Source organism: Manacus candei, unplaced genomic scaffold, assembly GCF_025592945.1.
Source record: "Manacus candei isolate 608988 ecotype Guabito, Panama unplaced genomic scaffold, ASM2559294v1 h1tg000050l, whole genome shotgun sequence".
NCBI lineage: Eukaryota > Metazoa > Chordata > Aves > Passeriformes > Pipridae > Manacus > Manacus candei.
The window spans coordinates 24,300,826-24,318,037 of NW_026138098.1; the positions used below are offsets into that span (position 1 = coordinate 24,300,826).

The 17,212-nt window shown below is 36.9% G+C and overlaps 1 protein-coding gene across 4 annotated transcripts in view; it reads right to left on the reverse strand.

The window, feature by feature from the left end:
* The window catches only part of DLG5 (discs large MAGUK scaffold protein 5), a 102,550-nt gene that overhangs the window by 20,692 nt on the left and 64,646 nt on the right, over nt 1-17,212 (reverse strand). For all 4 annotated transcript variants that reach the window (XM_051800741.1, XM_051800739.1, XM_051800738.1 and 1 more), the window contains exons 7-17: nt 16,510-16,822; nt 12,394-12,624; nt 11,162-11,346; nt 10,392-10,517; nt 9,540-9,672; nt 8,581-8,708; nt 7,717-7,892; nt 7,079-7,182; nt 6,257-6,349; nt 4,335-5,354; nt 1,314-1,452 (exon numbers count right to left, since the gene is read on the reverse strand). In XM_051800741.1, the coding sequence (XP_051656701.1) occupies nt 1,314-1,452; nt 4,335-5,354; nt 6,257-6,349; nt 7,079-7,182; nt 7,717-7,892; nt 8,581-8,708; nt 9,540-9,672; nt 10,392-10,517; nt 11,162-11,346; nt 12,394-12,624; nt 16,510-16,822 (2,648 nt within the window). The remainder of the gene's footprint in view (nt 1-1,313; nt 1,453-4,334; nt 5,355-6,256; nt 6,350-7,078; nt 7,183-7,716; nt 7,893-8,580; nt 8,709-9,539; nt 9,673-10,391; nt 10,518-11,161; nt 11,347-12,393; nt 12,625-16,509; nt 16,823-17,212) is intronic.

The following is a 17,212-nucleotide window of genomic DNA, read 5'->3' on the forward strand; positions in this document are numbered from 1 at the left end:
TACCCTCATCCTTCAGTACTCAACCAAAGTCTATCTTAAAATTTCCACCTAAATGATTTGGTAGCATAGAATACAATAGCAAAAACTTGTTCTCATTTCAAGACAGACTCATACTGTCTAATGTAGATTTGACTTTACTCAGTTATTGTGCAAAAGTATCATACTAAGATAAAGATTAACTAAAAGATTAGAAATAATACCTTTAAATACTTTTTCTATCATTAAGAGAGGGAGAAAATGAGAGAAACGAAGAAAAGAAATCCAACAGAGTAAAAGTTTCTTGATCTGAGCTACTCTTGAGCATGTCTTTACATTCTGAACTGATTGGTACACCATGGTTTGAGACTATCCATGGTTCCAGATACACCAGTTACCTTCATGGTCTCCAGTAAGAATAAAATCTTCCATAATTTCTAGAACTTGCAGGAGTTTAGGGCTTTACTAGAATGGAGAGTACACTCATAAAAATGAATATTGTTTTCATTTGAAATTCAAGATTAATAATACAACTGCTGAAAACTGGAATCTAAGATTAGACACTAAAGACTGAACGATTTACCAAACACTTCTTGACTATTTCAAAGTAACTAGCATATGATAACCTAATTACCTCCTCTAGCACTCAGTTTAGTCTGTGCCAATTCTAAACCTGCTGACATGAACTTCAATACCAACAACTGTTGGATCAACTGAGACAATATGCTGTTTTCTGTTCCACCTGATTATACTGATATATATATATATTTATATATTTTTTTTTTTATTTTTTATAGATGTATATATATAACTGCTCGTGAGTCCTCTTCAGCATCTCAGCATGGCAAGCACACTCACATTTAACCTTTAATTAAGATCACAACCAGTTTGGACACTCGACTTCAGATACCCCCAACTATTTGATTTCCAATAGGCAGAACTTAATATGTTGCACTTCCTGAATATCAGATCTTTTTCCTTGGAAGTATTTCAGAAATTAAGCAGCTAAAGCCTAGGACACCTGCATTTACTGTTCACTTTCAAAAACACTGGAAATCTTACTTGTCTCCCTAATGGACAGGCTACACCTTTTTCTCCACTAAAGTATTCAAAACTTCTCTGCACAGAAAGTGATGAAACACAGCTGTCTTAGTGGTTCTTAAACAGGTTTCACTTCTTTACAGTCCAAAAGCTGAGCAGGCCACGTTCAGACTACAACAGACCATGGAAATATGTTTTGTGAGTTATGTTTCTTCTTTACTTACAACAAAAAATCTCCAATACAGACAAGTCCCTTGGGGCATTCCTAGGAAGTACTTAGGAGGTGTGCCACTCACCTGCTGACATGCTGCCAGTGTATAAGGCAGCAGGCACAAAGCCATCACTGTGCCTTGCAGAACGTTTTGGTGAATATGGTGCCCACTCCTGTAGCTCTGGAGACAGATGTTCCTCACTAGCTGGAGCATATTTCTGTGCCTACAAGATCAGAGAAATTTGATTACAGGAAGTTGGAGATTCAGAAGAATAAAATGGCAAAACTGTGAAGGCAGCAAGCAACATCAAACTTTCTAGCATCTGTTCCACAATGTGCCACCACAGTGCTTCTTACACCTCTGTCTTTCAATGATGCTGCTCCCTTCTACTCATTTTTCCTCCATCCTGCTTTGTTATTCTTTTTTATTGTTTTGTAATCATTTTAGGCCAATATTTGCAACTTAAACTCAGCATTTAGACATATTTCTCCTTTAAAACAATGCTTTCACAGGACATTTCAATTGTTATTTCAGCCACTACTACTGCAAGCGTTTGCTAAAGAAGATCTGTCTAACAAGCCAGAAAGTGTTTCCCTCTAAGCCTGTAGATCCAGATACATGTGGAGCAACCTCTCTTCAACAAGCAATTCAGGTTTTGGAACCATCACAACTTCTGCATGTAACAAGTAGACACTGGTGAATTAAGAAACATGATATTGACTGTGATGCTAGAGAGTTGCAAGTGGCAGGGCTCAGCACATGGAGTTTACACATTTCAAATGTACAACATAAAATATTAGATTGGAGTATGTAATAAGTGAAAAATAATTAGTGAAAAGATACTTACAGTTTTTATGATAGCAGTATTTTAATCAAATGAAGAGTTAGTGAGAGCACAAAGACTCTAAAAGGCACACCAGTACCTGATCATGTCCACAGCTGTATTAGTAATTGTACCACCTACTATTCAGGGATTAAAGATCACTCAAATTTATCAGCTTATCAGAGTACACAAAATTAACTGTGTATATACACAACTAAGGAAACTGACAACATCCAATATGGTTATAAATTCAACTACACTGTATTTTGGTATTATAGATACTACCTGGGGAGTGAGTGCATGCTGACTGGACCCTACTATCACAACAGCCCAATGTAGGTGCAATGCACAAGGACAATTCCACCAGAAAGAAATTTTCAGAGTGAGTTATGTCTACATTTCAAGGCACAATATCACTTGTGCTCTTCAGTCAACAATTTTAGAGTTAAAAAGCTCTAACTACTTTCTGGGCAGACAGGGGAGAAATTAAGGAAAGAACAATAAAAAACTTTTGTAGAACTTACTCCTAATTTAACTCTAGAAAAAAAATTAACTAATACAGTAAGTAACCTTAAAGAAAAAAATCATCACTTCGTAATTCTATTATTCTTTAGCTCAAATCAGCACCAACTTGACATCTGTAACATCGCTTGGGCACCACGTGGGAGCAACCACAATATGTCCCTGTATATCCTTTCTTGTCTCTTAAACAGTGACTGCCAAAACCAACCCTCTGTTCCAGCTAACAAATCTCTTAGGCATAAGTCCCCACCTGCACCCTTGTCACAGTTGGAAACTCTTTACTCACAACAGAAATATTACTACAATTATAACCAGGGGAGTGCATATGCTCCTGACAATGCACTACAATGAAGCATGGGACTATCAGTGCTAATGGATCAACTTGATATTCCACATAAAACAAACATCCCATCTTTAAATGTGTTCAGTATCTTGATCTTGTTTTGTTGTTATATATGTGCTAAAACATGACATTAGAATATGCTCTTTTTCACTTTTTCCAGTGCAGTTCTCGATGAAAACTTGTGACCTTTCTCTTAGCCCTATTGCATGTCAGACCTACTCAAAATAAATCTGCTGATTTCAGCTACAACATTAAACATTTATGCTTTTCTGTCATTTGTTGTGCTGGTTTTGGCTGGGAAAAAGTTCATTTTCTGCATAGTAGGTAGTATGGACCATTTTGGATTGTGCTGGTAACAGTGTTGGTAATACAGCTATGTTTTCATTTTTGCTGAGCAGTGCTTACATAGAGTCTTAAAGCTCTCTTGTTTCCCTAAAAATGTGCAGAATATAGCTCCAAACCCTGTACTGCTTCTAATTCAGCTCTGCTGTCTGTATTGCTTCTAAAGTTCCATGAACAGGTGGGATTATTCAGGTATAAACAAGTATGGGCAATGAATATGAAATTCTAAATAATTATGATGTTATTACATAGAAACAAAACACTTTTATAAATGTCAGTTTTGAGTTGGGAAAGAAAAAAGAGTCTCTATCTGCCACCTGAGCAAATCTGAGGCAGTAGACCTGAAACAGTGTTATTGATTATGTTACTTTAGACAATGCAGTCATTTAAATAGGTTCTTCTTCCCAGAATCAAAAAAATTTTCATCCATCTACTCTGTCAAGACATGACCCACCATCTTCTCAGCACAGCTGTTTATTCTAACAAATTATATGCTGATTTTGAACTATATTATTATATCATATCCTCATAAACAATTCATCTTTTTAGTGTAATGTGCCTAACACCCTATGGATTTCAGGTAAGATGTACAAAATTATTTACACACATAGAAAGACTTACAAAAACCCAACACTATGAATGGTACACCTCCTTCCATTAAATTGTACAGTGAGCTGCGCAACCAATCTGACTTTTGTAAAACTTCAGAGGCCCTATTTTCACTTTTTCTAAGGCTGATGCTTTGTATTTTTATTTACATTTTTTCAGGTTGTCAAAAACATACAAGAGAGCCCAGATCTTCCAACAAATGGCATTAAAATCTAAGATGTGGCTGCTAAGCAGAACTCTATAATTCTGTTTGGTGGTCACCACTGCCTGTTAAATACTGCAACTCCATAAACTGGTTTTGTATTTTGAGACACTGCCAAGTGCCAACTGAGCCTCAGCTCAGGGGACCTGGATTCTGAGGGTAGGCTATGCTTCTCTGGCTCTGGCACTAACTGGGCTCCCAAAACCACACTGAAAATACACTTCAAGGTTTCTAGTTTTGTGTTTCAATAGATCAAGCTTCTACCTGAAGGGCAGGATTAGGAATGGGCACAGGGGTCATTTTATGCCTCAGAGCAGGAGCCGATTTTGGCCTTGGTCTTTTAATCTCTGGCTCTTCAACTCTTTGAAAGCCAATGTCATCTTCACAGGATTTCCTTGAAGACAAATGAGTGCAGTCAATTCCCTCCTCCCGATAATAATGCCCAGCATTCCTGCTGTGCCCCTTGAGAGTAGCAGAGTCCTGTTTAAGTGCCAAGGAAACTGGAGCTTGGGCAGTGGCTGGGCTGGTGGGTGGTGATCCAGTTGTAACTGTAGACTCTGATGCAGAGCTTGCCTGCTGTTTATGTTTAAATTTGATAGAGTCACTTCTCTTAGGAGGAGTTGGAGGAGTTGAAGCCACTTCAGCTTTTGATGGCTGAGGTGAATGGCCTGTCACCTGATTAGGGGAAAGGTACTCCAGTTTGGGAGGAGTTGGTGGCCTTTTGAAAGTATCAGGGTCAAAGATAGATTTTCTTTGTTTTGGCTTTTTGTACACAGAGAACTTTTCTGTTTCTGTTGCTGAGATATTAACCATGACTTTTGGCCAGGTACCACCACTATGCTTAGTTCCATGTCCTTTGTCAAATGCTGTCTCAACCATCATACAGTCAGCTCCTGTAGGTTCATAAGGCAGTCTCCTGCTGTCCAAGTCAACAGCTCCATAGCCTTGGTCCCCATATGTCTCTGGGCTGAAGGAGCTGAGACTGTGTTCTGAATTACTGTGGCAACTGTGCACTGTGTTCCTACGAGAGTCTACTCGTAATGTGTTATTAGGGAAAGGTTTGTGATCACAAAACGAAGCGCTGCCCTGATCACTCTGGTCCTTCTTGCTGTCCATGATGTCTGGATTGAAAATGTCAGTCTGGGTTGAGCTGTTGAGCTTCAGATTTCTTTTGTTTTGGGCTTGTATCTCTGATGCATGAACCCTACAGTTTGATATTTTTTCTGAATCCTTCAAATTTTCAAATATATTTTGACCACTCCAAGATGAACTCTGAGGGAAAACCTAAAACAAAAAACATGTGTCATCACTTTATTATTTTGGTTGATTTCTGTTTAGTATGAGTCACATCCTAACCTCCTTGATTTACCTATTCTTGAATATACACTAAGACATGTATAGACAAGTTGGGAAAGGTTTAATAATGTCTTACAATTCAAAGCACAGAACTTCAGATAAAATGAGGTTAGAAACTTTTTGTAACTTTTTCACAACAATTCCAAAAGGACAACTCCACATGGCAGCAGAAGTACTGACTGAAAGTGAAGGGACCTGCATTCTACTTCTACCTCTGATAAGTGATGATAATAAGACATCTTTCACTGCCCATTTACTTTCAAACATTTCATCTTTTTACTTTCTTAAAACCTCAAACTCTCTAGATCTGAAATTATCACTCTCAAAGGCCATGTGACAGGCCCAGTATAACAAGATTCTACATGCAATAAGCAAAACAGAATAATACTTCTATAGAAATAAGCCTGAAAAAGAAAGCCCTGTACTTCATCTTCGTGACAGCTTAAGTTCAGTTTTCTGCACAACTCCCTCCTAAGTAAAAGTTAAGTCAGGAGGCAGTTTATCTTTCAGGTACAAAACCACTGCAGCTCTGAAGCAAAAACCAAGAAACAGCAAGCAATTGAGGTAGCAGTCATTTCATGTGACCAGCAAACAAATGGGAAAGAAGACTAAGTTAGTCTCATTTCCTACTAGATGCCACAAGAGCCTTACTTTGGAAATAACTGTTGAGTGACTGTACCAGCAGTGAAATGCATCCAGGTGGTCTTATTTTTACCAGAGACTTTCCCATGTTGATGTATTCTTTTTTTTCCATATACTCTTCCCTGAACAACTAAAGTAATTCCCTATAAGTTCAAGAAAATTCTGCAAATTTCGCTTCTCCTACTCACCTTCATCAGTGACAGGGTAAGGGAATCCCTACAGTTCCGTAGCAAAGCTTCACATTCAGTAAGCGACTTATTATCTAGTGCAATGCCATTGATCTAAACACAAAGAAACCCACAACAGACATCTGTAAATCAAAGGTAACAGGTGGGCAGGATCTTAACATAGAATGTCTCTGAGACAGGGAAAACACTAGTTTTATATGTTTACCTGACTTAAGTCTGGTTGACCTTTATTCCCACTTTCTAAATGAGTGGAGAATGGTAAACATGTAACTACAATTTGCTATTCCTCCCAGGGACATGGTGTAAAAACACTTGTTCACTGCACCAGCCCCTGTGCAGTTGTACACAGACTGTAACCACCTCACGTTTCACTGGGAATTAATAAATTACAAGGGTCAGTTAAGGCTGCAAATGCACAAAGGGACAGACTTCCTCCCCAGAACAGATGACATCTGTGATAGCAAAATTTAGAAGATAAGAAACCTTTCATCCAATCAAGGGATGCCTTTTTTGGAACTGACCTCTCCTAGACAATATAACAATCGCGAATATCATTACATATAAGCCAAGTGTGAAGAGTTAGTGCTTCTGTCAAAAGTTGTCATATGAACTAAGCACAACAGATAACCCACAGATTATGTTAATAACTCAGCATACAAAAACATTAATTTAGAATAAATACTTCGTGAATTTACAAAAAGGGTTTAATATTGTAAAAGTAAAAAACTGATTGGAACGTTTAGCATTTTAAAGATTAGCATCAATGATAACACTTCAAAATAAATAAAAATAAGAAAAGGCAAATGCATTCTTAAGACTTACAGCAATTATTCTATCTCCCACAGTAAGGGAACCCTCTTTGGCAGCTGGGCTTCCAGGCACAACAGCAGCAACAAATACTCCATTTTCTAGACTGACCCCACTATCTGAAAATCACAAAGAAGAATTTACTCCTGCGATTCAAATATCTTGCTCACATGGCACATCTAACCTGCCTGCACAAGAAATAAATATGGCTACCAAATCACCTGAATTTCAATTTCTGAAAACCCTTTTAAAGAAATAATAACACAGAAGGGAAAAGCGGGGATTTTGAATATCACAAAATTTAATATAATCAAATGGGTGACTGGGTTTAACAGTCTTGTTTATACTCCCAGCAGGAGTATAAACTCCTGTATAGCCTCCAAACAGGCAGCTAACTAGAACAAAATATTAAAAACCTAAACCCACCAAAGAACAAAAAGAAAAGCTATACTTACAGAATAAAGCTATCATCAATAATAGCATTCTTAGTTTGCTAAAAAAAAACGTAAAATAATGAAATCCCTATCTAGGAGGCCATAACAGTTTAAGTGGGGTTTAAGCAAAGGCTTTGAGAACATGTACCTTTATGTCAAGCCATTTCTGGTTCAACAAACATGTATCATGCTTGTTGAACAATCCTTTACAGCCATTACCTTTATGTCCAGAAACATTGATGTGAAGAGGTGTTATCACTCGCCCACCTAATGACTTCCTTCTTCGAACCACCATATTAATAACACCTCCTCCATTCAGAACAGCTTTTATAACTTGCTTTTTATCCTTATTGGTAAGATCCACATCATTTATCTTCAGCAACCAATCATTCACTCTGGTAGATAAAAATAAGCAGGTCGGTGTTGTAAGCACACTTTGCTGGACACAGCACATGAAAAACATTCCATGAAAAGGCATGTAATAGGGCTGATCTCAATAAACTAATCCTTCATTATCTGGAGTTCTCCATTCCTGAAAAAGCATTAAGTAGCAGCCAAATGAAAACCAGGACTTCTAGTCTGTGTTTCACTTGAAAAAATATATCCTCAAATCACTAATGATTACTTTTTAATTTAAAGCAACTCTGTGGACTGAGGCCAGTTACTAAAAACCTTCTATCAACACTAAGAACAGGAGGTGGTTTTAAATGAGCCCTTGCTCTACTCTCCTTTCCTCTAGCTCTCCCTCAATAATTTACTCTCATGTCTTTCCCAAAATTTAAATAAATAGATCTAAGCTTAAGGACATAATAAGGGAGTAGGTGGGACACAGTGAAACAAAAGAACATTTCAAATTCTGTTGAGTTTTAAGTGCTGAGTCAAACAGTGTTTAATTTCTGTAATGCTTTTAGGCACTGGTCTTCTCAGTGTGATTTCCCAACTAACAAGAACAATATACACGTGATCAGTGATAAAAAAAAGAACTTTAAAAAAATGGGAAATACTGAAGACAATTTACAATATGCTCATATTTAGTTTATTATGACCAACAAAAGACAGGTATCTTCCAAAGTCAAATCCTACCTTAACCGACCATCAGCAATGCTTCCTTTGTCTACTTTGGTAACGAAGATCCCACAGTCTCCAGGGAGGTATGGCTCGTTCACACCTTCTGCCACATCAAAACCAAGTGCTTTCAAGTCCATGTCATCCTAATAAATATTAACAAGTGATTCAATTGCACTGGCAAATATTGTCAGTTAGCAAGAGGCATTACTGCATGTTTGCACTATGCATTTATATTTACAGTGTTCCTGTACTAGGCAAGTTTTTATTTTTTGTACATAAATATATAAGCTCCCAATTCCATTAGTTATTAGGCATTCTCTGGCATTAGAATGATCCTTCTCTCTCAGATTAAGGCTGAAATAATACAGAAGGGTAATTTCACCCAAGAAGAACAGAAAAGCAGAAGAGCATGTGAGAAAGTATGTTCAGACTCGTATAACCTGCTTTAAGGTTGATGACAGTTGTGAAATGAGAGAATAAGGACATGTTCCCCAAGAATGGGCACTACTTGGGGAAAAAACAATTGCAAAGGTAAGGAAACAGCAGTCTTAGTGATGAACTCTGACAGACCTCTGCTTTGATATGGCTACAGACTAGAAGTAAACAGAAAAGAAAGCTCTAACATTAAGGGAGACCATTTCTAAATACAGATTTAGAGGTGATATTCTACCAAGCCTGACCCAAAACAGATCATCCTTTCATTTAGCTGTTACCACACTTGCTGCCTACATGTGTGCCTACATGTGTGCCTACATGTGTGCCTACATGTGTGCCTACATGTGTGCCTACATGTGTGCCTACATGTGTGCCTACATGTGTGCCTACATGTGTGCCTACATGGTTCCTCCCACAGCAACAACAAAGAACTAACAAGACCTAAATCATATTTTTAATCATACCTAGTACACAACGACTATAATTGGCTTCAGAGCTATCCATTACACAAGACAATGCAGTTTATGTTTTTTACTTACTCTGTCTTTTTCAAATTCTACCACTTCTGTTTCCCATTCCAGTGAATCTGTGTCTATGGCTGAGTCATGGGAACTATGGGCCATCAATTGACGAAATCTGGCCTCCTTTTCCAACTGATTCTCCATCTTCTCCCTAGGCAAAGAAAATAAATACTTATAGACACCAATCACCCCCTTTTAAATTGAAAAATAATGTTATTATTGACCTTATATTTGGGTTTCTAAATCAAAAATCCAAGCTCTGTCAAAAATTTCCCACATGCTTCTGTCTTTCAGATATTCTTAGTCTGGTATCAAATTGACTTTCCATTTCTATAGATTGTCCTAATATAGCCTTACATTTTTTGCAATATTTTTACATGACTCCAGTGCACATCTAAGTTTTTAATTTCTCCCAAAATGCATTTAATTTACCCTCAGATGAGTTGCATCCCTATGCTCTGGACAAGTGGGGCATGATAAATAGATGGCAAAACCTCTTCCAGAACCTAATGAGATGACATATGATGTACACCTTGCATTCTTAAACTGGTGATAATACAGCTGGGAGGAACTAATTGGAAGTTAATCTCACTTTGGTGAAAGAATCCCATGTTGCTGAAGTGTATCTCCACAGTACAAAGTCTAGACTATGCATCTCATTAATAAGATAAAAAGGTTAAGATAGTGAAACTCAGGGTCCTGCCCTCCATAATAACTTCCATAACTAAAAATATAGGCAATTCTTCCACAGACAGTAACATGACCTGCTGCCTAGAGCTGTAACAACATATGGTTCACTTACAAACACAGGTAATAAACCAAAGATTGTATCACAAACTTTCATGCAGTTTGAACACTTCTCTAACATACTTCAGTTCCTTCAGCTCACGAACAGCATCATTTTTCTGCTTTCTCATGTCATCCAGATTGCGAAGAGCTTCAGCCAAGTCACTCACAGCTCGGTCTCTCTCCCTCCTTAAGTTGTCACACAAAGTTCTTCAAAAGAAAAGAAGTTGCAATTTAGATACTTAAAACCCTATCAAAGTAACAAACTGGTTTAGCCACATTGTATAGTTAATGCAAAATTTAAAACACCAATTTCAAAAGATATCTCCATGCAAAATAAAAAAGGATAAGGAAGAAAAAAATTATATATGCTAAGTCTTAAGAAAATGCTGGCAAGATAACAGAAACTTTCTTTGTCCCTCTCAGAACTTTATTTCCACTTATCTTCTTTAAACTAGCAGAAAAACAAGTCTTAAATTTAAGTATTTTCCCTTAGTTCCTTATATCTATTTAGTAGCAAATATGTTGGGTATTTTTCATGAATGCCCCACAGGTAAAGAATTATTTGCAGGACCATAGCAGGATTAGGCATAGCACACCTAAAAGAATGCACAATTTGTTGTTCCTACACAGCAGTGCTATTACACTCAATGGTCTTTACTAGAAACATACTATGGTTATGAAAGCCCAGAAAAACACAAGGATCTTGTAAGGTGCCCTCAACTTTTAAAAAGAAAAAAAATCACTCTGTGACAGCTAATGTAGAGAAAGTGCTAGAAAAATCCAGCAAGTCCTCGAATTGCATCAACTGCACACAAGGTGTCACAAAGATCACTCATGTATCATTTGTTTACCGTATACTTTCCCTTTCTGCAACAATCTTATCCCGCTCTTGAAAGGCCCAATCCCTCCTACACTTGGCTACTTCTGCTTCCTGGACAGCTTCCTTTAGTTCTTGTGACATGGCCTCATATTGTTTCCGAAGCATTTCAATTTCTTTGTTTGCTCTTTCTATGTCTAGGGTAGCAGAATCTTGTATCTAGGAATTAAGAAACACAGGTAAGTATTTTAGGCACAATTTTTAAGTACATATGCACAAACAGCTTTTACTATATGTATGTTGCCTGATGTATTCAATTCTCATGTTTTCATGACACATGACACATTTATCTTAGCAGAAACTTTTTTTTTGGGGGGGAAGATAAAACCTGCTGTAATACATCTCATTCAGTAGCATACAAATTTATGCAACTACATGAATAAGAATCCTCACTTCAAAATAGCATCAGTTTCAGAGATGACATTTCATGTTTCAGAGATGACATTTTATGCTTCTCTCTTGTTCTGTTTAGCAGACAGAAAAAACCTTCAAGTATACTTAGGAATCAGATAAACTACTATAAGCAGTTACAACATAGATTTCCTGCATTAACACCTGTTATTTACCCTGGCACAACCAGACATATATATTCCTGCAAAGACTGGGGATTCAAGTAGGTCCCTTAATTCCAAAACAAAGAAATAGAATTCAAAGAAAATTTTGATTTAATGCTTCTTGTTTTGGATAAGAATTACTTTATTCTTAAATTAACTTGCACCTTTAAAATTCTCTACTTTGAACAACAGAGATGGTGACAACAGTAAGACAAATACACAAAGAAAACCCCAAGCTTGCAGCACAATAATACAAGCCAACTACAAGAGTACAGCCCACCACAGGCACTGGAGGCTGTGCACTTGCAAACAACTGTGTGTGGTTAATTTCAAGAATCATAAATAAAACTAATGAATCTGACTAGATTTATAATTAGGTAAAATATTAAACTTTTGTTATCTATATTTACAAACAGAAACCTAGTATTTACAAACAGAAGCTCAATATGAAGCACAAATGTACCTTTATCAAACAAAAAGTGCTATCATGATGTCTTGAAGACCATACATGCATTCACATGTAGGTATTCTAGAGTGACTTGAGAAGAAGGGGGAAGACTCCCAATGTGTCCAGACCTTTAGCTAATCTCTCTCAAATTACTGACCCCTTGAAACTAAGAAAGAAAAAGGCATCAGTGAAGACTTGCAATACCTGACGAGCTTGATAATATTCCCTTAGGAGGTGGTCTCTCTGGATGATAGCTTCTGTTCTCTCTTTTCTGGCAACATCTCTTTCTTCCTTCACTGTCTCTATATCCTTGCAAGCCTGGTCAAGTTCCTTCTGGGCCTCAGCTTTGTCCTTCACTTCATGACAGTATTTTTCCAGTAACTCATTCCTCTCACAAATCGCTCGATCTCTTTCCACTAGAGCCGAGTTCAGTTCCTAAAACAAGACCCATTGTTTGTAGTAGGTTAAGTTCAAAAGGAAACAGTTCATCTTTCCAACTGGATACACGTCATGACACCTTAAAAGCACAGAGAGTTTACCACTCATGTTCTGAAAAATGGGAGCAGATCACATTACATACAAGTAAGTACTAGCAAAGAATATTAAATGTGGTACTAAAGATATCACACCATCACATTAGCACAGTGCTATGTCAAAAGTAAGCAAGATTCTGGGAGCGCTCACGGTTTTAAGGAACCTAAAGGTAATTAAGAAAGGTAATTAACCGGACAGATTTGGTGTTCTAAAAAAAGGCTTTAAATGTGGCAAAGGGTAAGAATATATTGCAAATATTTTTAAGCAACTGCCTCAATTTTACAGGACTGAAATAATTTAGACAACCCAGCTACATAAGCATCTTATAGCTTCCTCATAAGTTTTAAAGGCACATCAAGTTACATGCCATTAAGATACTAATGTGCTACAGAATAATCAAAGATAAAATAACAATATTAATCAAGTAGAATAACAGTACATCTTATTAAATGTGGAATTCAACTGCATTGTCATAAAAAAGATAAGGTAAATGTGGAAGTGTTCTAGCATAGAATCGGTCCTTTTAAAATTGTTTAAACTAGACTTCCATTGGAAGAATGGGGCATTGAAACAATTTAATTTCATGCCACTAAATTTTCAGATGGTTCAGCTCTCTAGAAGCATTAAGTTAATGGTTACAAAGAAGTCCTCTGACATACAGGCACTCCTAGTTGGAAAATACTGATGTTTTGATCACAAAAAGATCACCAGACAGGTGACTTCCCAAAAGCAAAAGAAGGAAAGGGTCCAAATACTTATGTAGAAGACACCATGTCACAAACTGACTTCTATTCTATTTACCTCTACAGTTTACAAGGAATAAAATTGAGTATTTAAAGCACAGATGACAATTTCATTCTGCTGTACTAACATAACTGTTTTTGACATATGCATGTAAAGAAGGCTAATAACACTAATACAACAGTTCTGCAATGACATGAAGAGTTATTTTTGCTGTAGAGTAACAGACAAGCACTAGAATTAATTACTCACTCTGGGAACTTTAAACATATAAGTGAATGTCAGTTACCAGAACACCCAAGTGTTTCCAACATCAGTAAGACCTTTCCTTGCTCAGTACCTCTGAAGAGAGAAATCTCTGAACCATCTGTTGGTGCAGACAAGTTTTAGTACTGGAAATAGCATTTTGCACAGTTTAACTGCATTTTGTATAAAATGTGCATTCAAATGTGTGTATAAAACTTACTCAAAAACATTAAGTCTTTTCCCACAAGCAGCTGAGATGGAAGTCATTAAGGCAGAGGGAAAGTTCTCAGAAAGTATTTCATTAAACAAGAATTTACAGTTCTTTAAAGTGATTGGAAAAAACACATATTACCACAGTTTCTCCCAGCAGGCTCAATACAAAATATCTGAATAAGAGCAGCCATTGCCTCCAGTGGTCAGTGGTAAAATTTCACCTCTGTCTTTTTCCTGTGACATTTACACAGTTACAACATGACAGCACAGGGAAATGTACCATTTGGCTTTGAATAGAACAGTTTCTGTTTGAAAACAGTAGAGCAGTTTGGTTTGAAGAATGATTCTGAATTTGTGAAGAATTTTTATGTTTTAAGGAAGTTCTTGCATATGAATGTAACATAAGGACAAAATACAACAGGTCTATTAAACAGAGGGGAAAGCTGACTACCACTGAGATGAAACATGACATTTTGAGTATTTGCCAGAGCAAAAGATTATGCCAAACAAAAAACACCACTGGAGAAAGTAGAGGGGGAAATCTGTAACATCTAATACCTAGTTTTGAGTGGCTGAATTTGTGAGAACTTAATATGAAACTGTCCATTAGTGCAAAAATCATGAGCTTTCTTCTATCATTTATAAGTGCCAGAATATTAGTTCATTTTAGAGGTCTATTAACCCATTAAGTTTGGGCATGTGCAACAAAAGCTTAAATGTCTAACTAGGTAATTGACTGACTGACCTCATCAGTAGCTGCTCAGACACAATGCTTAAAAATCAATCTCTTCCGAACTTCAGTTGCTTTACAATTTCTTTGGGACACAAAAGGTAGCAAACACACTAGCAAACACAAGCTTCAGGGAAGAAACTACATTCCAAATTCCCTAAATGGATTCAGTGCTGTTTCAACCAATCAATGAGCACTGTAATAAGGCACTTAAAGGTGCTGTACATCACAAGGAAAGTGAAGACCATTAAATCACCTTTTTGGAGAGTGCCAGACCAAGTATTCACTGACAGGATAATCCTACTTACATGGGTACATGTTTCAGGACACTATTTCGAGTGAATCAATACACTGATCGATACATTTTTTCAGTGTTTTAAACCTTTTCCTTGACAGAATTAGAAAATCCCTTATGCACTGAATGCAGCTGCAGCGAGCTATGTGACTACATGAGACAACAACATATCTCCTCACAAGCAGAAGAGTCATAGCTACTGGAAAAGAAAGTGTGAACAAAAAGACAACTCACAGTACTGCTATTTTACACCTTTTAAAACATTATAGAAGCAGTAATTTCTGCTTTCTGATGGGCCAGGTCTGAGAGTGAAGAAAAATGCATGTCTCTGCCCTGCCAGCACCATACTCACGCTCTTTCTGTTTCTCACATTCAAACACCCCTTCAAGTCATCTAGGCAAGAATACCCATGTATTTAAAACTTTAATTCTCTGCAGCAAATTACTCATAGTGCCACAATGACAGGTATAACAAATTGGAGTAGAATGACTAATTGTGGCTATTTCCATGTGTATTGCTTATTACCTACCCTGATCCCACTGAAATCAACAGACATTTCTACTGGCTTAAAGGGTTTGATGGAAGTAGAAGAAGTACGAAACATATTAAAATCTCACTCACTGTAGAAGCTAATTTACTAAGCTGACAAATGCACCAGGCTGAAAAATATGGATTCTTAAAACCAGAATTTAGTTATATTTAAAAGCTCTGATGCCACATGTCACAATCCACGTTATGACCCCCAAAAATGGTATTATTTATTTTAAAAAAAGCTCCATGACCTCATTATTTGTAAAGGGTATTTTGTTCAGATATAATGCTGTGAAAAGAGTAAAATGAGATTTATAGGCAATGGAATGTCTTTGTATTTGCTTGTATCTGTTTCATGCTAAATTAAGTATTTGTAAACCAAAGAGTCAAGTGAATGCACGTCAGCTGAAATGAAACCAAGCAGGAAATTGTGTTCTGGAAATTGTAACAGCATCATTCTAATATGGTTGTGATATAAGCATTTCAAGAACATGTTGCTGAAAAATACAAAGTTCTGGTTTCACACATTTTAAGGCATGCCTGAATCCTAGAGAAAAATATTCAAAATATTCTTTTTAACTTAAAGGCAGAAAGAGGGCAAATGAGTAAGAACATGCATGTAAGCACAGGCTTTGCATAAGTATTAGAGATGACTTGATCATGTACCGTCTTAAGCCACAGTAGATAGTATCCAGTGGTTCCTGCAGAGGTTAGAAGTTAAAAATAATGAATATTTACAGCTATATTTTTACAGAGAGCATTACTTGAGAAGGCACACAAGACTAACACAGCAAAGAAAATGATTTACAGTAAGCAGAACAGAATTAAGTCAAATGAATACCAAATTTCAACGGGCAGTATTCAAACATGGACGCTTGATAAACTGATAGTAAAAAGGACTGCCTTAGGAAAATATCAGAACTTCCCCTTTGCAGTGCATTCCTATTTTCCATTAAGCATTTCTGATTCTAGCATCAACAATGCACATTCATTTCCCTTCCCCAATAGGGAAGAAGCAATAGGTTAGTACCTGTCTTAAAGCCTCCATCTCTTCACTGGCCACCCGTTTCTCAGAAGAAGTGTTCTTCAGTTTGGACTCCGCAAGCTCCAGTTCTGTTTGAAGCTTATCTACCTCTTTGATTACTTGATCTCTCTCACTCATTATGAGGCGGTATTCATTGAAAACTGAATCCCTTTCTTCCTTGTATTTTTCTGCATCCTTCGTAGCTTTCAGCTGCATTGTTTTGAACCTTGTCACCTCTGACTGTAATCTCTCCATCTCTCTCTGCAACTCTTTGTTTTGTGCTGTGGCGCTGCTCAGTTCCTGCTGTGCTGATTCAAACCTAAAAACAAGTGGAAACACCACTAAGACACTTGCTACTCACTTTCCTTTTTCATACATTAGGGATTCTGCTAGGTAACCAAATGTATCCACTGGTAAAACACAACCACAGAGGACTTCGAAAATGTATTCTCTGTGTTGCAAAATAATAATTGTTTTTTGAATATTAGTGAATTTTCAGGAATATTAGAGAACCTCTTTAGGGAACTGAAACATAAAAATTATTAGAAACAATTTCATTATTAAAAGTAAATTTATAAAAAAAATATTCTAACAAGAATGAAAAACATTACCATTATTTAATAGCACAAGTTTAACTTCATTTACTATTTAGGTCTGTTCATCTTAGAATTTCTTCTCCCACCACACACTCTCAGGCATGTGGAAGGAA